This window comes from Mastomys coucha, unplaced genomic scaffold (genome assembly GCF_008632895.1).
Source record: "Mastomys coucha isolate ucsf_1 unplaced genomic scaffold, UCSF_Mcou_1 pScaffold14, whole genome shotgun sequence".
Classification (NCBI taxonomy): domain Eukaryota; kingdom Metazoa; phylum Chordata; class Mammalia; order Rodentia; family Muridae; genus Mastomys; species Mastomys coucha.
This window is the reverse complement of record NW_022196896.1, coordinates 94,450,116-94,475,792: the sequence shown is the minus strand read 5'-3', so window position 1 is coordinate 94,475,792 and position 25,677 is coordinate 94,450,116. Positions and strand designations below refer to the sequence as shown.

Sequence of the window (25,677 nt, the reverse complement as noted above, 5' to 3'; positions counted from 1 at the left end):
ACTCAATCACTATTATTCAAGTAGTAGCTAATAATTGAGTTTGATGTATCGAATAGGCTTATTTTTAATATTACTAAAAGATGTTTAAGTAACTTGTAAAGATCAAACATACCACCTACATTAATTTTGTATATTATAAGTTGTGGATATTTTGTATAATAAAATTTATTTTATTTCAGTTAATAAGAATTTAGACATAAAATTATATATTAATATGATATATATGTGTGTTTGGTTTACTTTATGCAAAGTAAATTCTACTAGCTGTGGATTTTTAGCCTAGTGAATGTCTACTCTGTACCTCCTTATATTAGTATCAGATAGTGAGATCCAATCTTGACAAGCAAATGATTAGTTCCTGATTTAAACATATGTTTAGAGATGTCATATAAGCTGTTCATGGGAAAGGCTAACTTTTATCATTAATTTTACTTAGTCACAATGCAAATTATAGAGAGAAGCTACAGGAGAATTTAACTGATTAATCTTGGCATGAAATTACATAGCTTATGTTGTTTAATAAGATTTTCAGTAACCTGGGCTGGCATTTGTATTCTCTTAGGGTCTGTATGACATCTGTCCAGGATCTTCTAGCTTTCATAGTCTCTGGTGAGAAGTCTGGTGTAATTCTGATAGGCCTGCCTTTATATGTTACTTGACCTTTTTCCCTTACGGCTTTTAGTATTCTATCTTTGTTTTGTGCATTTGGTGCTTTGACTATTATGTGGCGGGAAGAATTTCTTTTCTGGTCCAGTCGATTTGGGGTTCTATAGGCTTCTTGTATGATCATGGGTGCAAACATCAGGTTACTCTTCTATTAATACATTCTTCTGGATCAGAAAAATCAAGTACTTTCTCACAAGCAATACTACCTAAAACCTTATGTTCTCAAAAAGTTATAAAATCAGACAGAACTATAAAGCATGTTTTAAACAATTCTGACATTATTTCCTGAAAATATTTTGGTAGAATTGTCTTTAAATTGTGACATCATTTGTTCATTAATACAGTCCTATAAATGTCCATGAAAACCTGTTTCATTGACTGTGGAATTTGACATTCAAAGTAGAGAAAGGTATACATCATAAGGATTAAAGGCTATTTCAGCCGAAACAGAGAAACTATTCAGTATTCAAAACTAGAAATGAATAATTCTCCTGACTAGAATTGCTGGGAGGAAATGCTTGTTTTCAGAATTCTCAAGGCCAAAATATCATCCAGATTGATCATGATTATGTCTTAATTTGAAATTTTAATCTGTAAGCTTGTTTTACAATTATTCTTGTCTCTTTTCTGTATTGCTTTTCTAAGAAGCCAAGCTCTCCAATGTAATTTTTCTAAGAAACAAATGTAAATAATAGCAGTTGATTAATTCTGCTGAAGGAGGAGATTTGATGAGAATATTATTCATCATAATACTATCTGAGTCTATTTGGGAATATTCTGATAGGAAGTAGGAAATGAAGAGTATGTTTATTCCATGTGAACAATTTGAATGAAAATTATCACCTTACTCTTTTTTTGGTTTTTGGTAGAATTTTTCCAAATGTAAACTGAAAGATAACTTTCATTTCCTGGAGAACAGTTAGAATACTCTTTCTTTTAACCTAATGCAAAGTTATTCCTAGAGCCTAAGAGTATCACACAGTGTCTCATGAGAAAGCTACTATCTCATTAGTATAAGACATGCACACATTTTCACATAGAAACTTAATGCCACACATTAATCTAGAAATGATTTTACAATCTTCCTTATATTTCCCATCTGCTCTGAAGAAGGCTGGATGCTCAGTTCATGAAAAACAATGAACTAGGTGTTAGAAGAAGAACAATGATCTAATTTCTCTTTGTTCCTTTTTTTCCTTCTCTCTCAAGAAGTGGAACCAACAGGCAGTGAAAAGATTGATGATGAGAATGGGTCTCAGTTTGAAAGTGGAGCTCTGGAAAATGTAAAATAGTCTCGACGGTTTTATGTATGCAAAGGTTCTTTAGATGTGCCACCAAGTTTGCATCCTCAAATATTAGTGTTGTTATGTATTCCTCTATCCATTCATCTCACACTAGTTTAAGAAATCTCTTAAATATTTAGCTTGGCCCGGACACACAAATAGGAGAAAATAACAATATTAAAAATAGTTTGAAGAACTGCACAAGGAAGATGATTCTCAAGGATACATAGGAGCATGACTCTTTCTGCACTACTATACTCTGACTGGTTGGAATTTATTGGGAAGAAGTAATTCCATAAGCTGTTGTTTCCTCAGGCTTTCACAAAGTACCCAGTGAAGATATTTCATTTTGAACAATGAAATAAATTAAAACTTTTAGCTTCAGCAAATTTTAATGACACATATTCATCACACAATGATTAATATCCCAGATATTTTATACAAGTACATCATGTACTTTTGTTATCTTTATTCTTATTCTCCTTTAGTCTCCACCCACCTACTATTAATTTGTTCCCCATATCTCTTCCTCTTCATGCCATCAATGTTCTTGTCGTCATATAGAATATCTAAGCTCCACAAATAAGAAACAAATAATGATATTTATCTTCTTGCACTTGACATTTCATTTAATATTATTGTCTCTAGTAACACTTCAAGCATTGACATAACTTGGTTATTCATAGCTGAACAAAGTACCATTTTGTATAAACAACAGATTTTCTCTATCCATTCATCTCTTGGTATTTCTTTAGCTAATCAGTATTAGCTGTGTAATAGTAAATTGAGTAAATCATAGCTTTCTTGTATTTTTGTCTCATGCCTAGGTTTCAATGCCAAAGATAAATGACATAATATTGTGATTTGCATTATTCTTCATGATTGATACATTTTAGATGACATTGATAATATTTTAGATGACAGAAAATATTTTGTAATAGAACACATATTTTATTTATGCTAGTTAATAATATGTGAACTTTATTAAAAGTCAAATTGTATTAGACCTAAGAAAGGCACCTTTGAAAATGTGCATCAAAAGTCTTGAGGACTTCCAGTGTTTATGGATATGGAATGACATTTTTTGAGATTTATTTAAATGACTAGTTAAAGAAAAAGAAAATAACAAGAGTTTTAATAAATAATACTAATTAGTTCATACTCTGGTATATTACATTATCATTAAATTTAATAAAATAATAATTATCTATACTTAATGTGTAAGATTAAAACAAAGTAGCAGACTATGAAATATTATATATGATATCATATCACATTCATGATAAAGTCACAGAAACTAAAAATATCTATCAAAATGTTGAGGGTTTATTTACATATATGAGATTAATTAATGGTTTTAGCCTGTACTTTTCAACGTTTTCAAGTGTTGATATAAAAGCAAGTGAATCAATGAATTTATTTTTAGAAAAATCCTCGTTCCTACTATGCCTACCATTGAAAAAATTGGAATGATGCCTTTCTGTTGGCTAACATTTTAATAAACAAATTGATGGTTGGTTTTGTTTCCAATACAGAAATACTAAATGGTGGAGTCTATGTAGACCAGAACAAATTCCTATGTTATGCTGACACTATACACTGGCAAGATATTGTTCGGAATCCATGGCCTTCCAACATGACTCTGGTGTCAACAAACGGAAGTTTTGGATGTAAGTACTATTATCCCTTCATCCTTTTTATACATTTATTAATTTATTTAGTTGTTTCTATCTGTCTATATGTTTGTCTATGTATCATGGTTCATGCACAGAAGTCATGGGACAACTTATAAGAATTGGTTCTCTTTGTCCAGCATATAGGGCATGGGGATTGAAATCAAGTCATTAACTTGAGGTCTAGCATTTATCTGATGAACCATGCCAACATCCCTTATCACGCTCTGTAATGTCTTCAAATATTATTTTACCTCGTGCTTTGGGGAGCGTGTTGTTCAGCATGCCGTTAGTGATACTTTAACATCTGAATGCATTAAAAAGCTCAGCAGTGTCTTCCCTCAGTTTTATGTCATATGGCAAATTTCTGACTAGCACCATTCTGTTAATTATTCTCTTTCAGAATTCTCAAACCTTAATTTGTCCCTAATGTCCCATTGGTAATGTTTTATAACAATTCACAATAATGTAATATGAGTCATTATAGACTTCACATATAAGAAACATACTAGTTTCTTAGTTTTTAGTCAAACATAAACTGCCGAATTCTTTCTATCTTAAGAGTTTTATGCTATTTCCATGTGAGATGACTTATCAGATTAATAGTTTTTTATATGACGAAATTTTAAACAAATAATTTCTGAACTATCACTGAAACCTCTGCCAATGACTCTGCCTGGGATCTCTCATTTTTATAAAGCAGCCTTTGTTGTCACACATTTATTAGTACTGACATTTGTATGAGAACTGAATCTTTATCAAGTATTAACCTGGGTTTTAAATTTCTCATCTGTTATTATATATTTCCCACCTGAAATCATAACTGTCTCCACATAGTTCCATAATTATTTGCAATAGTGCTGATTGTGTTATGACGCTTTTATGGGAAATCAAACTCCAAGGGACAATTATTAAATTTCATGATGGCCATAATAACATAATGGGGAAATATGAATGTATTTGATCAAAACTGACAGCTGTGTTTTTAATAAAAGGCTAAAGCCTTTTTTGTGAAAGTAGGATAACATAATTTTCTTGTCATCTTTAAACAGAAATTTGTATGAGATTCTTCCTTTGTAGTTTTCAAGTTACCTACCAGGTAAAATTCCTTGTGCAATTTTTTCTTTCATTTTAAAGCATCTTGTGCTAACAATGGAAAAAGATGTGATTTAGAAATGACTATTGTTTTCAGGTAGCCCGTAATATGAGCATATTATATAGGGCAGAGGTTGTATTGGTTGAATGAGCAAAAGGCTTGCTGACTCTCAGATTCTCACAATGACTGGCCTTTAAGGCATGAATGAGTTCATGTAAGAATAAAGCCTGAATCAGAAGCCAGAAGGAAACCATCCCACCGCCTTTACAGGGATTGAAGCTGAAAGGGGCTGTGGGGTTAGTACACATTCACAGATGGCATCGTTTTGTGCTGTTCTTTTGGAGGGCTAATTTGGATGATTGTGCCTATAATTAGGCAACAGTGACTGGACTTTTTGTTTTGTATGTAAAATTTTCAGATGCCAAAATTAAAAATGCAGAAAGGGTTCATAATCAATGGTCCTTTACAGATTGGCCATCGATTGTGGTCAAAATGTTATTACTTACATAGCTTTAGATAGTAAGGCATTCCATCTGCTATATAATATTAGATCAGAAAATAATGAATTAACTATTGCTACACATTAATTTCTATACTTTTTTGTGTTAAAAAAATCAATGGATATATGTATGTATATATAGTGATACATATATATGGATATAATCTGTGATTTCTGTTTCACAATATAGTTGTAATAATGTTATAGTTTGATTCTTATATTGGTTCTGGATAAGAATTATTTTAATAGATAATTAATATTAATGAAAAATATATACACTTCATGGTCAAAATCTTTTAAATTTTCTCTATAATTTTAGGAATCTGATGCATCCTTAATTGCTTGCTTGATTGCTTTTCTAGTTACATGTCCTAATGATAAGCACACTATATTTCTTTCCAAGAACTGCAACTCTGTCATTGTGAATAACCCTAAATCAAATCAAGTAGCTTAGTGTTTTCAGTAACTTTGTGCCTGTTTTCAAGCTTTATAAAATGAGTTTTCTAGCTTAAAACGTAGTTCCTTTCTTCTTCTGCTTGACAAAAAAATTGTTAATCATGCTTGAAGATACTCATTGGGATTGTATTCCAATAAATATTTTCTTCTAGAGATGAAGGGATGGTCCAACCTATGTAAATCAACAATGTTTTCCATCTCATAAATAGTCTCTAAGGCAAAAATCATATGATCATGTCATTAAATGCAAAAAAGGCAGTTGATGACATCTGCCATCTCTTGTGGTGGAGGGAGTAAACCTCAACATAATAAAATAAACAAATGACAAAACTGTACACAACATTACTTTCAATGTGGAAAACCTCAAATTGTTTCCACTAATATCAGGGCTCAGACAAGGACAGTTTTCATTCCTACCCAATAATTCAAAATAGAGCCTACAGTCTTAGAGTGAGAAGACAAGAGAACAAATAAAAGATCATATATGCTAATGGAAAGGGGGTCTCTGTATGTGTAGACATGATCTAAAGATGCCACATAAAGGTCTTTGAGCAGACAAATATTTTTAGCAAAGTAGAAATATACAAAATTAAGACATAAAAGTGTTGCGGGAAATACTAATAATGATCCATCTGACATGTTCCCACGTTTGTGCCTCTGCCCCAGCGGCCTGGCCGGCCACACACTGGCCTGCGATGGCTGACCTGTTTTTTATCTCATGGAGACTCTCTGGCTTGTAGCTCCTGAAGTGTATCCACCCAGCTCACTAGGTTCCCACTGGCAGGTAGCTACCATGCCAGTGGTAGCATGCCAGGCCCATGCTTCAAATCCACCACAGCCTTTGTGGTGCACCTCAGGCAAACTCACACTTTGCAGGCATACCTTTCTCCTGAGAACCTAGAGGAGTCATTACTTGAAGAAAAACGCAATACAAACTTAGTTCAGAAACAACAGTAACTCAATTGCTGGGTGCAAAAACTAAAATCCTACCTTGTAAGCCTTATTACATCCAAATTCTCCAGTGGAGAATCCTGACTGACAGAGCTACCATTGAAATCGGTAAACACTCATAATTACATCTTGTCCTCATGCTATCCCTATCTAAAAAGATCTAACTTCTCCTGCTCCTTTCTTCCCTTCTCCAACCAGGAAGTCTCGCCTACTCACCTAGTGGTTGGCTCCTTTATTCATTAGGAGATTGGTTCACAAGAAGTCACCTGTGTATAACTCACTCCTTGTCCGCAGCCCCTCCCAGGAGAGTGGAATTAGCATCAACATACAAACAGCACCAGGCCCATCCACAGCTTTTCTCCATACCAGTGACAACCGTACTGAAAAATAAAACAGGGAAACAATTCTTTCATAAACACACAAACAAAACTATTATGTTCAATAAAATTTTAAGTAACAAACACTCAAATAATGAAAGTTATCAAAGAATTAAAGCAAAAACCTTCCTATGCTCATTAATTGATGAAATTAATATAATAGAAATGACCATATTATCAAAAACCATCTACCTATACTATGCAATCCTAATCAATTACTAGGCCTGTATTCAGTATAAAGAAAATAATCCAAACTTTTTATTGATGGCTCAAAAATCCAGGGATAGTGAAAATAATCTTGAATACTCCCTAAAAATGATTATTGAAAATATTATGTAACATGTATTCTTAGGTATATTTTTAGGTTTCACTAATTCGTAATAAAAATATGGAAAATATTTTAAAGAGAAATATGTTCATTGTTGGCATTCATTTGATATATAATTAAAACATAATGAAAAGGGCTATTATACCTGTTAAAACTTAAAAAACCTTTAAAACATTAAAATGGCACATAGTTATCAGATGTATCACATATCTAAATTGTTTTCCAGAAGGAAATACTAGAATACCAAACAACTGAAATGAGAAATTGACAAATTTGCATATAGCACCAAATTTCATAACTAAACATTTCTCTAAATGATATGTTCAAATAACTTTAATTGTGTTTTATTATTATATTTTTATTGAATCTTATCCATGTAATAACTGCCCCCTCCATATATTAAACACTATATTCTATGAAAAGCATTCTTGAGCTAGAAGAGAATCAAGTCTGAAAACAGAATTTAACTATATTTATTACAATATCAATCTTGTAACACCTATGATATTAAAGTGTTTATATGAAATAGATGTGCTCTTTTAATATTGCACTTTGGCATACAGTTAATATGCAATCAAGACAAGTACAGACAGGTCCAATTTGTGTAAGTTCATACATGCAATCAAATTACATGATGTTTTTGAAATATTTTAAAATCAGAACATAAATTAGGGTGAAAATGTAAAACAAATTGGAAAACCTAAGTTTATTTACACAAGTCTAAGAGGTAACCTTGTGAAATCTACTGTAAAATAGATTATTTTTTATAAATTTCATGCAGTGAAAAATATTTTAATTCCCTAAAAATTGTTTTTGAATTCAGGTACGAAAAACAATCTTAACAAAATATTATTGAAACAAACCAACATACAATCTAAGAATCTGTTTTACAATAGAATACAATAATGCCGTGTGTTAGCTTTGATGTTAATTAGAAAGTAAAGTCTTGAGATAATAGTATAGTGAAATAAAATATAATAAGATTAAGTAAAAATAATTACCACCTCAAAGTTGGACAAGACTCAACAAGAGGAAATGAGCCCAAGGAAATGCCCAAGTATTAGAGACCGACTGTTTCATACATTCATAAACTCTCAGAAAGTCTCTAGACTGTAAGCGATGTTATGTATGGAGAGAAACTGAGGTAGGCCTTGCAGTCCTTTGTGCATGCTGTGCTACCTCAGTCTCTGTGAGTTCATATGACCTTCGATTATACTGATTTAGAGAGCCTTGTGTTCTTTGTGACCCCCCCATCCCTTCTGGTTTTTACACTTTTACACATGGAAGAGGAGGTTTTTGCCTCCTCTTCCATGGGTTTAGCAGGGCTCAGAGGGTGAGAGTTTGATGGACACATCCTGTTTATGGTTGAGTGTTCCAAGGTCTGTCTCTCTGCAGATTGACTGTAGTTCTCTATAGTTGTTCCCATCTGCTCCAGGATGAATCTCCCTGGTGATAGCTGGCATTTATCTACGAGTATATCCGAATATGATTTGGAGTCATTTTATCATTAATGTTTTTAGAACGACAGTATTTGATTTACCTTAGGTTCCTAGGTCTCTTTTCTCTTGCTCATGGTTACCCACTCAGTATCTGACATGAGGCACATCTTATAGAGAGCCTTAAGTCATATCCGACATGGATTGATACTCCAAGAAGGTTTGTACCACCATTGCTCTAGCATATCTTGCAGGCAGTACACCTGTAGAGATACATGGTTTGTGGCTTAGTTTGTTTTACATGTTTCTGCTTTGGTAGTATGCACAGCAACTTCCTGCACCAAAGATGCTATCACTTATGGGTGAAGGCTCTATGAACGCACCAGCTCTACTTCTCCATTTTCGTAGGGGTTGTGACTTTGTGGAAAACAACCCCTTGTTTGCAGCAGCCTGGGTTTGGAGGTTCCCGTAGAACCCTTTGTCCAACAACACAATTAGTTATAACCCAATCCTGGTATTGGAAACATCATGTGCTGACACGAGAGATAAGCAGCTGGGGATCTGTCTAATCTCTTAGAGGCCTGGCCTTTTAAATGCAAGACAGAGGAGGAGTGGATACAGGTTTAAAAGCAAGATTAGGAGAAACCAAAAAGGAGGAATAGAGGGAAGGAAACCATAATACAGATATATTATGTGAGAAATGAATCTATTTTCCATAAAAGAGGGCAAAAAGAGAGAAAAGTATGTAACTATGTATGAGAATAGTAATTAAAACTTTAAAAATGGTAAAAAAAATGAGATGACAATATAAAATAACAAAAATGTTGCAAAAATGCCCATCTTCTTGTTAAAGCTTAAGGTACTTTCCCATTCTGTAGGGAAAGCTGCCCTAAAGAGACACATCCCTTCCCCAACTGTCAAATATAGCAGGTGTTTGATTTTATGGTCCACAATATATAGATTAGTCTTCGTAAAGTCTAGTAAAGTGTAAAAGTTAATTAAAACTAAATAAAACTCAAATTATATAACAACAACAGCAACCACAACTGAGGTGAGGGCCTAAAAATGTGAAGCCATTTGTCTCTACACCATAGAGAGTCCCAGGTTAGTGCACTCTCGGAGTTAGGACTTGAGGGTGTGATGAGGAGTAAACTTAGTTCACTTCTAGCTGGTGTCCTCTTACTCCTTTACTGGACACCAATGTGCATTGATTGACTCCTCTTGGGCGGGTTTAGTTCACTCCTCTTGGGCATGCTTATTTCTTTGATTCTGGACCTTTCATGTTTGTTGATATGTTGCTTACTTCAATTTGTTCTAGAGTTTTCAGGTGTGCTGTTAAGTTGCTAACGTAAGATCTCCTTCCTCCTCCTCCTCCCCTTCTTATTCTTTTTATTTTTAATTAGATATTTTCTTTACTTACATTTCATTATCCCTTTTCCTGGTTTCCCTCCCTCCAAGAAACAACCTATCCCATCCCCCCTTACTTCTATGAGGGTGTTCCTCCACCTGCCCACCCACCCCCTCCTACCTCCTCCTCAATTCCCCTACACTGGGTTCTCTTAGCCTTCATAGGACTAAGGATCTCTCCTTCCATTGGTGCATGACAAGACCATCCTCTGCTACGTATGCAACTGGAGCTATGAGTACTCCTTTGTTGATGACATAGTTCCTGGGAGTTCTGGGGGTCTGGTTGGTTGATATTGTTGTTCTTCCAATGGGGGTTGCAAACCCCTTCGACTCCTTCAGTCCCTTCTCTACCTCCTCTATTAGGGACCCAGAACTCAGTCCAGTGGTTGGCTGCTAACATCTGCCCCTGTATTTGTAAGACTCTGGCAGGGCCTCTCAGGAGCCAGCCATATCAGACTCCTTTCGGCATGCACTTCTTGGCGTCTACATTAGTGTTTGGGTTTGGTAACAGTATATGGGATGAATCCCCAAATGAGACAGTCTCTGGGTGGCCTTTCCTTCAGTCTCTGCTCTACACTTTATCTCCATATTTGCTCCTGTAAGTATTTTGTTCTCCTTCTAAGAAGGACAGAAACACCCACACTTTGGTCTTCCTTCTTATTGAGCTTCATGTGGTCTGTGAATTGTATCCTGGTTATTTGGAGCTTTTGGGCTAGTATCATTCTTCAGATAGGCAATTAGTTTTATGAATTCCCTCATTGTCTCCCATAAGTTTGGGTATGCTATATTTCATTTTCATTAAATTCTAGAAACTATGTAATAGTTTTTTTTAATTTCTGTATTGACCCATTTTTCTCCCAGTACAGGGTTACTCAGTTTCTATTAGTTTGTAAACTTTCTGTTGTTGATGATGTCTAGTTTAAATCCATGGTGGATTGATAGGAAGCAGGGATTTATTTCAATTTTCCTGTATCTGTCCAGACTTACCATGTGTCCATGTATGTGGTCAGTTTTAGAGAAATTTCAATGAGGTCCTGAGAAGAAAGAATATCATTTTGGGTTTGAGTAAAATGTAGAGACTGTCCTCAAGTGGACAATGGACACAACAAATAATTTTTCACATTGTGCTTTCTACACATACTGAAATCAGCAAGCTGCTGTATTCAAATTAGATTCCCAATACTCCCCTCACAGAAATGAGAATTTATATACAAATGTTCTGTAAATATCTGTTACTTTCATTTAGTTTATAACATCTGTCAGCTCCAGTGTTTATTTAGTTTTTGTTTGGATGCCCTGTCCCTGGGGACTGGATGGGTACTAAAGTCTCCTGCTATCAGTGTGTGAGAGTGTCTATGGGACTTCAGCTGTAGTAGTGAGTGTAAGATTAAGAAGAGGACTTAGTAACAGCGACTCTGCCTGTCCTCTCTGCACTTCTTAACAAACTCAATATTTTGATTTTTCCTTAAAAGGGAACATAACTATGGTATTCTGTTTTCAAAATTACTTTGTTGATTGAATATGGAAAGGACCTGATATAGCTGTCTCCTGAGAGGCTCTGACAGTAACTGACTAATACAGAAGTAGAAGCTCACAGCCATTCATTGGACTGAGTACACGGTCCCCAGTGACAGAGCTAGAGAAAGGACCCAAGGAGCTGAAGGGTTTGAAGCACCTTAGGACAAACAACAATATGAACCAATTAGTACCCTCAGAGCTCTCATGGAGTAAACCACCAACCAAAGAGTACACATGGTGGGCCTAATAGCTCTAGCAGCATATGTAGCTGAGGATGTTGGCCAAGTTGGTCATCAATGGGAAGAGAGGCCCCTGGCCCTCTGAAGGTTCTATGCCCCAGTGTAGGGGAATGCCAGTGCCAGGAAGTGGGAGAGGGTGGGTTGGTGAGCAGGGAGAGTGGGGAGGGAACAGGTTTTTCTTTATTTTATTTTTTTAATTTAATTTTATTTTTTTTTCTTTTTTTGTGGAGGGGAAACTGGAAAAGGAGATATCATATGACATGTAAATAAAGAAAATATCTAATAAAAAATTTTTAAAAATGGTCCTTTGTTGATTTAAAGGCAGATTTATGTAGCAACAGTATCCTATAAGATTTCTATGCTGGCACCTGTTTAGAAAATCCTTTTATGGAGCACACACTGTAGGGTATATATTAAATTTAAACTCAGTATTTATATTCCCTTTAATAATAAATATTAAGTATAATTAGTTATCTTTTACCCATTTAATTATTTATTCAAATTAGTTATCTTTTAATTATTTTTATTAATCATTTTATTTATTTACATTTCAAATGATATCCCCCTTCCCGTTTGCCCCTCCACAAACCCCCATCCCATTCTTCTTCTCCCCACTCATAAGGCTGGTCCTCCACCCACTAACCTGCTCCTGTCTCACTGCTCTAGCATCTCCCTAAGCTGCGGCATCAAGCCTCCCCAAGACTAAGGGCCTCCTCTCTCACTGATGTTAGATAAGGCTTTCCTCTGTGAGCCATGGCTCCCTCCGTGTAGACTCTTTGGTTCGTGGCTTAGTCTCTGGAAATTCTTGGTGGTCCATTTAGTCTATATTGCTCTTCCTATGGGGTTGCAATCCCCTTCAGCTTCTTTAGCCCTTCCCTCAGCTCTTCCACTGGGGTCCTTGGGTTTAGGCTGTTGGTTGTATCTGCTGTGAGTATCTGCATCTGTATTGGTCAGTTGCTGGTAGAGCCTCTTAGGGAACAGCCATAAGGCTCCTGTCACCAAACACTTCTTCGTGTCAGCAATAGTGTGGGTAGTTGGTGTCTGCAGATGAGATAAGGTGGGGTAGTCTCTGGTTGGCCTTTCCTTCAGTCTCTGTTCCAATTTTTGTCCCTGTCTTTCCTTTGGACAAGAACATTTCTGGGTTAAAATTTTTGAGATGCATGGGTGGTCGCATCACTCAACTGGGGGCCATATCTATCTACTGGAGGTTGTCTCTGCAGGTTGTATCTCCCCTTTATTGAGTATTTTGTCTAAAGTCATCACTGTTTGGTCCTGGAGCCTCTCTCTTACCTGGAGTCTGGGACTTGCTAGTGGCTACCCCATCCACCAGTGCTACATGTTTCTATTCAATTGCTTGACCCTCTGTACTTCTCTCCTGTCCCTTCTAATACTTGATCCTGCCCTCCTTTTTACCTCCCCCTCCTCTCTCCCTCCCAGGCTCCTTAATTATATTTTTTTGTTTATTTGTTTTGAAACAAAGTCTGATAGATCAGGGTAACCAGAAACTTTTGATTCTCATGCCTAGGAGAATATCTTTATTGATTTTTTATTAATTTTCAAATGTCATACAATGACAAAATATTTAAAAAGTAATATTAGCTGAATTGATAAAAGTAGAGTCTCCCAGGACCCCACAGGGATGACATTAGCTGAAACACCCCACAAAGGGGCTGGAGAACCTGTCAAGACCATATCCAGAGGTCAGGCATGGACCCCTGTTTGAGGGATGGTACCACCCACCCATCTTTAAAATTTTAACCCAGAATTGCTCCTGTCTAAAGGAAATACAGGGACAAGGAGTGCAACAGAGACTGAAGGAAAGGCCATACAGTCACCAAACCCAGACACTGTTGTGGATGCCCAGAAGCACTTGGCCTGATATATATTTCTCCTAAGAGGCTTGGCCAGATTCTGACCAAAACAGATGCAGATGCTCACAACCAACCATCTGAATCTGTCCCGCAGTTTCATGAACCGGGTTCTGCCTAGACCAAAGGGAGAAAGGAGACCTGAAACACAGAGTTCGAGAACAAAAGGACACAAAGCCAAGTTGAGGGTTTCCAATCAAGGCTCCTTTACTTGGGGGTGGTTTGAGCTTTTATAGGCAGGTAAGAACTGAAAGCTCCAGAAAGAAAATATTTGCATAACATAAACATTGCGAAGTCAGAGAAGAGTCAGGAGGGAGTCACCACTGGCTCAGATGTCTGCAGATGTCCTCAAACAATAGGTGTTGTCACGGGCATAGTTGTATCTCAGCTGAACTTCTAGGGGAACTTCTTTCAGAGACAAGCCAGTAGTCTGCTGAAGGACTTTCGGCTTAATTCCCTAGGTGACCACCTTGGGCAGAAGCGACCAAAGGCCTGAGGCTGAACTGGGCGTGGGAGGCAACAACCATCTAAGCATAGGGACCCCAAGGGAGGAGTGAGGGGAAGGACTGAAGAAACTGAAGGGGTCTTATCTGGCATCAATGGGAGGAGAGGCCCTTGGTCCAATGAAGGCTTGATGCCCCAGTGTAGAGGAATGCTAGGGCTGTGAGGCAGGAGTGGGTAGATGAGTGGAGATGTACCCTCATAGAAGGAGGGCAAGGGAGGATGGAGTAGGGGATCTGCAGAGGGGAAACTGGGAAAGGGGATGACATTTGAAATAAAGATAAATAAAATATCCAGTTAAAAGGAATAAAATATATTTTGTGATATTCTACTATTTGGTATTTTATATCCTCATAGAAAGATGTGATGTGTTTTTGTATTTATGAATATCCACATAATTCTAACCTTGGGAATATTAAAATTGCAATAAAAATGATAGATTAAGAAAAACAGTTAAATATTTTACACAAATAACTACTGTCAGCTGATTAAAGTTGGAAACAGGAGAGGTGGTCTTCCTCCCCAGGGAATGGCACACCAATTCGTTGTCCAGTGCCAAATAGACAGACATGAAAACATATATACAAATAACTCAAGTTAAATTAAAAATATGCGTGTGTATGTGTATGTGCACATGTGTGCATGTACATGCATGTATGTATATATAAAATGCATACATTCATGCAATAACAATTAATGAAAAAGAAGCCATTACTTAGAGGAAGAGCAGTGAGGGGTATATGGTAGGGGTTGATTAGGAAACAGAAAGGATAACTGTTGTAATTAAATTACAATTTAAAATAAAAGAGTTAAATTACTATAAAGCCTATAAAGCAAAAGACTTATCAAGAGTGGGCAAAGAAAACATTTTGATTCAAATCAGTTATTCATAAACAAAGAGATTTAACAAGCAACACAAAGTTGATTATTTTTTAAAAGAAGCACAGATTGCAGATAACACCTATTTGGTGTTTTCAAGCAACTGTGCGAACTGGATGTCAGCTACACTGACTAGTCAGTGGTACCCTTTTGTGTCCTTTCTAATTTGTTTAGAAGGTGGGAAGAACTGTGTCTGTCCTGTTCTGCAACCAATCAGCACAGGTTCCATTACTGTGTGCATTCCTATCTCTTTTCAGTCAAAGATACTTCAGGGAACTCAGTTTCACAATATATTAGTATTTTCAGGTTTTTATGTTCCTTCTCTATTTCCTCTAAATTACTTTTAACGTTTTAATAAAGCTTTGAAGCAAATAAAGCTGCTTACTTATAACCAGAACATTTTAGGGAAGACATGCAGGTAGCCTTTTAGTGACACATTGAAAGTTATGCACATGCATTTTCTCTCCTATTTCCCTATTTGTTTGTTTATTTGTTCTTGCCTCTTTCTAAACCACTTACTTCCCAGTATTTTCCAGAGATGGTGTGAGCCTCCTGGCTACCTTAGAGAGTAGTGATAGGGACTGTCCTATCTCTACAGGGACGTGGGTGAAGCTGAATAAGGAGATCAAGCTGCTAACCCACTAAAGGAGCTTTTGAACCTAAATGGTTGTTGGTAGCTCTGTGCAGCTCTTATTTAATTCTCCTGCCTGGAAAGAACAAATTATGTTCTATTTAGGGGTGATTCTCTTGCCAATTGAAGGTGCTCTTTTTAAGTAGTGAAGAAAAAAAATGGAAAGGAAATTATGCAGTGACATTTCTCTTAAAGTTCTATTTAAAATACAAGTAAAAGAAATATATAAAAGAAATAACAGGAGTGAATAAAAAGGCACAAAAGAAAATCCATCTCAAAAGTAGGTCCTCCGGTCTGCCATTCTTCCTTTCCTGCTTCTTCATCCTTTATTAAACAAAGATTTTAATCTAGGGTTTTGCTCAAAAATATTTCCTATAGAATTAACTTGAGCATTGTATGAAAGGAGAATGTCAGCACCTCCCTTGACAAGGATGGAAGAGGCCCTTGGTCCTAACATCACACATACAGTAAGGCTCTGCCACACACTTTGTGGTATCTAGAATTCATTTGAAGTCTGTACTATGAAGTAGAATGTAGCACTAAAGTAGGCATCTCCATACGTGACAGTGTGTGTTTTCCAGAAGGGGTGGGAATTGACTTTATAAGGAAAACCACTTCAATAAGCACTAACAACCATCATCTCTACACTTCTCAATTTCATTAAATATCACATAACCCATTGGAAATATTGCCATTTATTTGTAATAGCATATAAACAAGGTATAAAGACTTCTGTAGTTGCTGCCAACAGAGATCTACCTACTCTGGTTCAGTGGGAAATATTAATATTAATTGATAATCACTCTGTTTATTTCATTTTTCTGAAACAAAATCAGCAAACTACCATAACAATCTATAACCAAATACACATGTAGTTTTTGGGACAGTGAATGGTGTTGAAACAAGGACACATTTCTTATGTTCTTGACATTCATATGTGGCTCCTTTGTTTCTGTCTGTTTTTTTTATTTTCCTCATTCATCACAAATATCACAGACTTTCACAAAGGTCCCCAGACATCTTTTTCTAGCTGTCGTTAATCTACCTCTTAAGTGACTGAATAACTCTCTTTGTTCATTATCTCACTTAACAGTCGTAGCTGATGATTAGTTACTCTGCCTAGTGAGTCCACTAAATGTCAGTTAGTACACAAATCCCACCATAAACCAGGTATTATGTTAGATAAAGCTTGTTTTTCTATGTACATTACAATGTCTTTGGGGCACTCACTCCTCCTTTATGTAAAGTAGGAGTCCCTTCTTGGCTGTAGCACTAATTAAATCCTTGGTTATCTTGGTTGAGTGTTTGGAGCTTGGAACTTATATCCTTGGGTTGACTCTCACACATACCAATTCTTGTTTGATAAAAGTTATTAAACTTCCCTGGCCTAATCACAGCAGACTGCAGGAGTTTGTTCCTTTGGAGGTTTTCATGAGAATTACAATACCCGGAATCATGCTTTTATATTACAGACTGAAAAGAAAAGTCATCTAAGCTGTGACTTATTCCTTCACATATTAGCTGATGATGATTTTTGATATTTTCTTTCAAATAATTACAAAGCCAAAGTTTCTATTTGTAAAACAAAAATTTGGGGCTTAATGACAGGCAATTTGGCTTATATCTGTTTTTTAAATAATCTGCAATAGAATACCATAGGTATATAGTCAGCTTCAAAAATAATCACTTGCCTTTTTTTCTATAAAAAATAACTCAATTTCTAAGTCTATCTAGCATTACGGCACTAAGAAGTGCAACTGAAATAACTTGTTGATGGAATTAGATTTTTGATGTATTATTAATACATTATCCCTGGATTTCACATGTATATGAACTTTTTGTATACGAACTTCAAAGGTGATTTAATAAAAACATACCCTATGAAGACATTTTAGGTTTATTAGTTATTATAATTATCCCTGGTTCACTTTCTTTTAACCTCCATCAATTTTAAAATCACATTTTCATTCTGCAGGCTTGCAGCAGCATTTTAGAAATGAAATGTGTTCATTAACTATGGGTTGTTTGTACTATAGGTGTGAGGACTTAGTCATATAGAGTTAATGAGAGCAAGACAGGAATGGAGAGAAAGCAGAGTCAGATACACACTCACACACACACACACACACACACACACACACACACACACACACGACACATACAGTCCCTTAACAGCTAAGTCTTGGTAGCTGATAGAAAACCAGAAGGATGTATTATGAAGGGTGTGACATCTATCCTCAGAAGGGCTTGTTTAATATAGTGCTATGGAACTACCTAATCTGTTCCAATTTGCTCCCCATTTTTCTTTGTTATCTGTCTCAGGGATGTCTCATCTCCCCAACTGACTGCTACAGGCTAGCAATCTGTAACAAAAACTCTGTCTCAATCTCAGAGATAATAAAAAAGCGAGGCTACAAGATTAATGATGCACGTCATAATTACAAAGCCTCAAACCACAGGCCTTATAAGGCATTTTGGAATTGAAGTCTTTCAGGGTTGAAGAAGCCATGAGGTGCCGTGCTGTGAAAATATCACTCTCTTAGTGAAGGAGATGCTGGCTTATTCAATGTAGGTATGCCACTGTGGTTTTAGCAGTGTTAGAAATGATAGTGAAGAAATGGTTTCTTCCCTTATGGAACTTAGAATAATTTCGTCCATCTCCATTACCCCATGGTATACCCAGATCTTATTAATCCAAAGAAGAGCAAGAGCTGTTCTTGGAGCCAGGTGAAAACAGAAGCTACTGATGCACAGTATCTCACATCTGTCTCACAAGTACCTGCTCATGTCCACACTGAAGGAGAAGCAGTCTACACTGATCCTTAAGTACTGACTACTCTTCACGATAATCATTATAAATAGAGAAGTTCTCATAAATTCCCCTTCTTAGCTTACACATTTTTATATCTAACTGATCTCTTATCTTATTGAATTAAAATGTAGTCTCATGTGCACATGCAGACATATGCAGTCATGGATACACACACGTACTCACATGTACATGCACATACAATTACTAAGGTGTCACAATACGCATTCATGAGTAATTACAAAAACTGTGGGAAGATAATTCTTAGACCAGAGAGCTCAAAAAAGTGAAAACGAATTGGGAATTTCTGATTCCACCAATCAATGGGGAGGAAGAACAAAATGTGACTTTCTTATAGGAAAAGACAGATAGGGATGGAGATATGGTATAAGAAAGACTTTAGAGAAAGATTTAACAAATGTTCAGGCAGGCAGTGCTTTGCATCCAATGTGATGGGCTTGGCTGGAATATTGGGTTTAATAACAAGTCTATCAAATGCAATGCTACTCATGTACTAAACTTGTGAGAGGTTTTAGTTGTTTAGGGATCTCAAACTGTTCACCAGCAACCTAACAAAGACAAAGCATCCTTTGGGCCTTGACTGTGCTATCAGCGATACCTAGTCTTTCGCACTCACACAAACATTTCTTCCATCTGTGGGTTTCTGTCTCCCTCTTTGGAAGTAGACATATCTGCTGGCTCCTTTCCATTCTTCAGTGAAACTGTTCTGAAATACCGAAGATTGTTAAGTTCCAGGATCTGGAAGATAAAGGAACAGTCTTGCCGAGACTCTGGTCTTCGCATTTTATTCAAGTTTATTCACATTTATACAAGTGTAGTGAAGTCTTGTATGTACAGGCCAGCTTTAACAAAGCACCTCTTTCCTACAGTTTGATCTTTGTCACACAACTCATCTTTCCCAGCCTGTTATAAAGAATTTCATCACATGCAAATTTTTTCACTCTATCGTCCTTAATTCTCTTTACAATATTGTGATAATTTTTGGGAACTAAACTTGATGTCAGATATTTAAAACATGTTTCCACTTCATTATATCTAACATATCTATGAAGCAGGCATTACCATCTGTCTTACACAATTTTAGGAAAATAAGCTGTTAGAAAGTTCCTTGCGCAAGATCCCAACAATTGAAACAGTATGAGTTAGAGGCAGACAAACCTGATTCCAATACTTCTATCTTCCTCCTTTACCACCACTTAATTAAAGCTTATACGTATGTTTTCTTTTCTTTCTTTTTCTTTTTTATTTTCTCCTCTATGTCTACCAGCACTTACTTCTTTAAGTGTTTCACGCAGGAAGAATGAATGACAGTTAGGAGACTAGATGAAGATTCTGTAAACTGGTTATGTCCTCAATGGTATTTTAACTTACCTAATTGTGGAACTGGTAGAATAACACATAGTAGAACCAAAGCAACTGACAATGAAAACCATCAAAACAGGCAAACTTCCCCTTAAATTTTGACCACATGCTGAACGTCTAAAAAGCTGAGATGTAATAAGAGAAATGTCTCTTGTATCACAGAAGTTGTCTTCTAGTTTCTCTCCTACAAAGTTAAAACTCAAACAATATTATTTATGTTGTAATTTGGACAAACCAGATGTACTATGTACTAAAAATCTGTGAGGTAAAATATAGAGAGTGCTCAATGCATGGTAACATTTTTGAAATGGTGGAGTTTGAGGTGCTGATACTATCAACAATAGTATCAGGCTGACATAAACATCTATACTTATTTAAAAAAAAAACGTGATATGCAGTGAGCAAGGGCGAAGCACAGTGGGAGAGGTTAATTAACCTGTCTGTGAAATAACACAGCAAATGATAGGTGAAAATCGAAATGCTGGCACTTCTCATTGCAAGTGGACTTTGTGTTTGATTGTATATATATGTGTTTATGTGAAATAGTGCTTTAAAACTACATATGTTGGCATTTATATCACTGCCATTCAGTGTGATAATGTTCATTTAGATTCATTGTTTTATCTACCAAATTCTTGTAAAATATAAATGGTTAACCACCATCAGGGATTTGTTACTCTTCTAGGGCTGTGCCATTTATGCATATGAGAAAGCATATTTCAAATCTTAATTCCACCTTTCTTGGTGATTAAAAGGTCAAATATGATCGATGTGTTCAGAGAGACCTTTGGCACATTGCAGTCGTCAGCCCATCAGTTCAAGCCAGCCAGTACATCAATCCTTTCATCAAACTTTCTGATATATATGCCACTAATCCAGAAATCCATACAACTGTTCCAGATCCCATTTAGTTCTTTCAAAGGGGAGATGTTGAAAGACATGCTCAAGTTCTCTCTGAAATCCAAAACATTGATTTACAAGCTCAAAATCTTTGAAAATATGATTATAAATGAGTATTATTTTCTTAATGCTCATTTTAATTAATGATATGTATTGATCTCCTACATTATCAGAAAAAATTTTCATAAAGTAAAATAGGTAACTAAGTTATGTTAAATATAATTGAAGACCTAGTTACCCAAACATAAAGACTTGAATAAATCCAATAAGAGATGCACGTGAAAGGACCATGCCATGAAGTAAAGTAGGAGATGGGATCATGGATTAGAGTGCTGGGTATTGTAGGATCCTGAATACTCAAGTAAGGACCTCTGTTTTTATTTTGAGAGGTAGAAGGCCAGCTGATGTTTCATGGTCTGATGGAGATTACAATGACTATACTGAGTACAGATCATATGTAGGTCAGGTTGTAAGTTAGGCCAACAATTAAGTTACTATATTAATCCAAGTATAAGATTTTTTGAAAGGTGGCATTATGGTAATTTACTAAGTTACTCCTCCTGACTTCCACATGTACCTCGAACTCCTCTCATTGCCCTTTCTTTCCCAGACTGATTTCTATTTAAAGGGGCACTTAAGAGAAATGGAAAATTGCAAGGGCTTAGCACCTTCAAAGTTTGTGCCACATTGACTTGAAAATTAGTTCTTCCAATAGATTCCCCTCCCTGCTGCTGTTCTAAAGAGAAATGGTGTACGGTGCTAGCCATTGACTAGAAGTTGGGTATTGAGTCCCTGCAGAAGGAATTCATAGAACTCCAGACTACACTGGATGCGTTTTATACTTCTGTTTGAAACCTATCATCATCATATGAAAATAAATGATATTCTATTCTAATAAATGAAATCATTGGCTAATGAATATAAATGTACCTTGTTTTGTTTTTAATAAATCTAGTTTAACAACATTGGCATTACATATCCCTTCTTTGGAAAATGTTATTACCTAAAATATTTCAGTTGAATAACTCATTTAATTTACTGTGACATAAAATAAACTCTGAGCATTAGTTTTTTAAATTCTTATTTTTTCCTACCTTGTAGATATAACTGTCTATCTCATTTTGACTATAGGAATGTATGAAAGTTAAAATTTCTATTTAATAATTAATTTTCAATTTAAGAGGCAAGAGGAAATTGAAAGGAGAAATTCAATCACATAGTTAAATGGCCAATCATAAAACAGAGAATAATAAGTACATAAGTATCTGTGAAATGTTCAGGTGTGTGTGTGTGTGTGTGTGTGTGTGTGTGTGTATGTGTGTGCACGTGCGTGCGTGTATGTATGTATGTATGTATGTATGTATGTATGTATGTATAATATCCTCTTCACTGCCAGAGTTCAGGGAGCATCATGAAATCAAGTTCAGAAAAAACTGTGAAAGCCACAGATCAGGGAGGATCATGTACATCTAACTTCTGCATGTGCCAGAAACTCTGTACTTATGAACTCAGAGCAATTGTGGTTATTTTCGAATACATGGAGGTGAAGTGACTTGTAAGATTCATGCTTAGGATGAGCTACTGACTGATAGTTGCCTGCTTTTAGTGGAGAGTATGTTTTCTTTAAGTTTGTGATTGCTGACCAGCTAACCAAGGTCAGTGTGGTTTCCTGTACCTGTGGGTATATGGCAGACAAGATTGGATTCAGTAAGTTATATAAGAAGAAAAATTAGAGACCATGGCTTTGGATGGGCATAGATACAAAATCAAGAGACATTAGGGCAGAGAGTAGTGAATTGTCATAATCAAAAGATATGCAGGAAATTCTTACATGATGATAAAATACAATTAAATGAGACAAAAATTGAAAGAAAAATACAATCAATTTTTATAACACATAATGTTGGAATAAATAATCAATAGATACCAAAGAGTTCTCATATGAGTGAATAGAACATACTCAAATGATAAAATGAAGCTTCTCCACATTACAGAAACATAATTAATTCACACAAGCGTGTCATTTTCTGGAATCACATTGTGATTTGCTGCTCATCAGGATCTCCTGCTTCTTTAAATTTGAGAATACATGTACATTTTACTGCTATAGAGGTAAAGAAAAATATTGAAATATCCTATAAATCAGAAAGACAACACAGGAGTATAAGACAGACTGCTAGATTTTTATTTTACAATCGATAAAGCTGAAGGAATAGAAATCCAGCATCTGACCATACTTAAAAACATGAGTTTTAATAAAAAATGTGGCCAAGATGCTAACAGTGCATAGAGACACATGTCTATTCACAAACATATATATACTACACTCTGTCCCTTTGGAACCAGCCCTATGTGAATCTGTAGTACTGCTTTATGTAAACATGGTTTTCAGTGCCTTCTGCCTCAATGAAATAAACATCTCACACAGGCTGCTAAGGCTAAGCTCTGACTTTATGAAACCATAATCAACAACCTATTGTTAGCAAACTATATCATTTCAATCTCTCCAACACTTAATCCAAATCCATGAAGCCTTTGGCTAAGTCAAGTCCAGATGATTAGAAGGCAGCTATGAACATGATATAAACTCACACCACAGATCTAATCTTCATGTTAAATAGTCTCAATACATTATTGACCCCCTAAGCAGAGTTCATCCAGAATGCTGAAAATGAGTTGGGTAAGACTGTGAGTATGAACATCTCATTCCTTTTCCTTATGCACTGCAAAAACCTAGGCACTGGAATCAAACTGAGGAAGCGCATTCTCTATATTTCCAAATTCTCCCTATCGTATATATTTTATTCATAAAAACTACTGACGTTATAATAGCCATGGCGTTTTTCTCTGCTGGTTTTTAGGATATTGAAATCTCCTGTAAGGTAGGGAATTGACTTGTTCATCTTTCCTACACCAATAATAGAGACTGGTTCAACATAGACTTTCCATGAAGTTTCTTCTTTCATGTTTTGAATTGTATAATTTTTCCTTATTTCTTTCCACAGTAAAAGTCTTTTAAAGAGGTCAGGGCTTCCAGTTTTCTAAAGGACTATGAAACAATCTGAGGATGTGCCTGCATTGCCTTTAGCTAGAGGCAGTTTGAGGACATAATCCTTTGTGCCTGCCAGTGGCTTCATATTTTGTGACTCTTCAGCTGTCTAGCCATATTACTTGCAGAGAACATTATGGGGTAGATATTGAATCCCATCTCTCCTGCCAGGCACTCACACAACAGGCAAAACTCGTACCATGAATTTATGACTCTTAAAGCATAAAAGATGTTCAAGGACTCTAGTTCCCTAAAAGGACACATGAAAGCTACATTTCTAATAGCATCTGCTGGACCAGTATAAAAGATGAAAGTCCTTATTCACTTTTGCTATCTTCCATGATAAATCATGTATCATCAAAGCAAATGGATTATGTGTGAATTAAAATAATACTGGTATAGGATAATTTATTTTAATGCACACATACACACATTTTGAATTTTTTATTATTTCATATCTTTGGCTGACTGAAATGACAGAAGATATTAATTTAAATAATTGCTATCACTAAGCCATTATAAAAACATCAGGTTTGTGTGTGTGTGTGTGTTTGGGTGTATGTGTGTGTGTATAATAATGGCATATTTCTTATGCAACTTTAAAAGAAATTTTCACATTCTTTTATACTCATAGATTGCTCAGCCATCAGCAGAGAACCTTCTCCCTGCATCAGATGGTAACAAATACAATGACCCACAGACAAACAAAAAGCAGAGAGTAAAATTTTAGAATTAAATTGTATTTCTCCATCAGTTCCACCATTCAGAGATTGGGGGATATATGGAAGAGGAGGCAAAAACAGTGTAAGAGCCAGAGGAGATGGAGGACCTCAAGGAAGCAAAACCCTCTAAAACAACAGGACTGATGCACACATGAACTCACAGGGATTGAGGCAGCATGCCCTGGGACTGTTTGGGACTGTACTAGATGGTGTCCTGGAGCTGAAAAGAGAAGTAGGCACATGTCCCTATTCCTGTACCAGAAACTCAGATGAAAACTACTTGGAAATAAAATGTTGTTTTTTCAAAGGGAGTTTGTCTGGGAACACAAACTTTTTTTTATTTTATTTTATTTTAGTATATATATATATATATATATATATATATATATATATATATTACACTTTAGTGTTTAGCATTTTTATAGGATTCCTGCATTTAACAACTGCGTCTCCATTTGTGCCTTTTCTTAGGATCTTCTCCTTCTCTTTATTTTTCTGTCCTATTCTGATGTGTCATTTTTGTTTTTTCTAATATATATTATCTTATGGTCCCTTATGACCCACTTTCTTTTCTAATAAGAGCCAGAGGCAGGTGGTCTTGGGTAGTCAGGGAAGCGGGGAGGACCTGGGATGAGGAGAGGGAGGAGAAACTGTCATCACATACATTATGTGAGAAAGAAATCCGTTTTCAATAAAAGCAGTACATAAAACTATTTGCTTTATCACAAAAATAAAATTATTAAACTAAACAGTGGAGAACAACCATGCATGATTCAGATGGATATGGATAGGTTTTGACAGCGGTGATAAAATCATGATATAATTTTCCTCTTTATTCAGGCTAGAATCTGACATAATTTTTCTCTTAAAGAACTCATTTATTTCCAGAGGAACCTCCAAACTGATTTCCAGAGTGGTTGTACCAGCCGCACCAGCATTGAAGGAGTGTTCCTCTTTCTCCACAACCTCACCAGCATCTGCTGTCACCTGAGCTTTTTATCCTAGC

The 25,677-nt window shown here is 35.9% G+C and overlaps 1 protein-coding gene and 1 non-coding gene across 5 annotated transcripts in view; both read left to right on the top strand.

The window, feature by feature from the left end:
• The window catches only part of Erbb4 (erb-b2 receptor tyrosine kinase 4), a 1,021,671-nt gene that overhangs the window by 677,140 nt on the left and 318,854 nt on the right, over positions 1-25,677 (top strand). For all 4 annotated transcript variants that reach the window (XM_031367819.1, XM_031367817.1, XM_031367820.1 and 1 more), the window contains exon 4: positions 3,485-3,619. In XM_031367819.1, the coding sequence (XP_031223679.1) occupies positions 3,485-3,619 (135 nt within the window). The remainder of the gene's footprint in view (positions 1-3,484; positions 3,620-25,677) is intronic.
• LOC116089673 lies at positions 16,198-16,317 on the top strand. The gene has a single exon (XR_004118430.1). It is a non-coding gene; the product is annotated as a U6atac minor spliceosomal RNA (small nuclear RNA).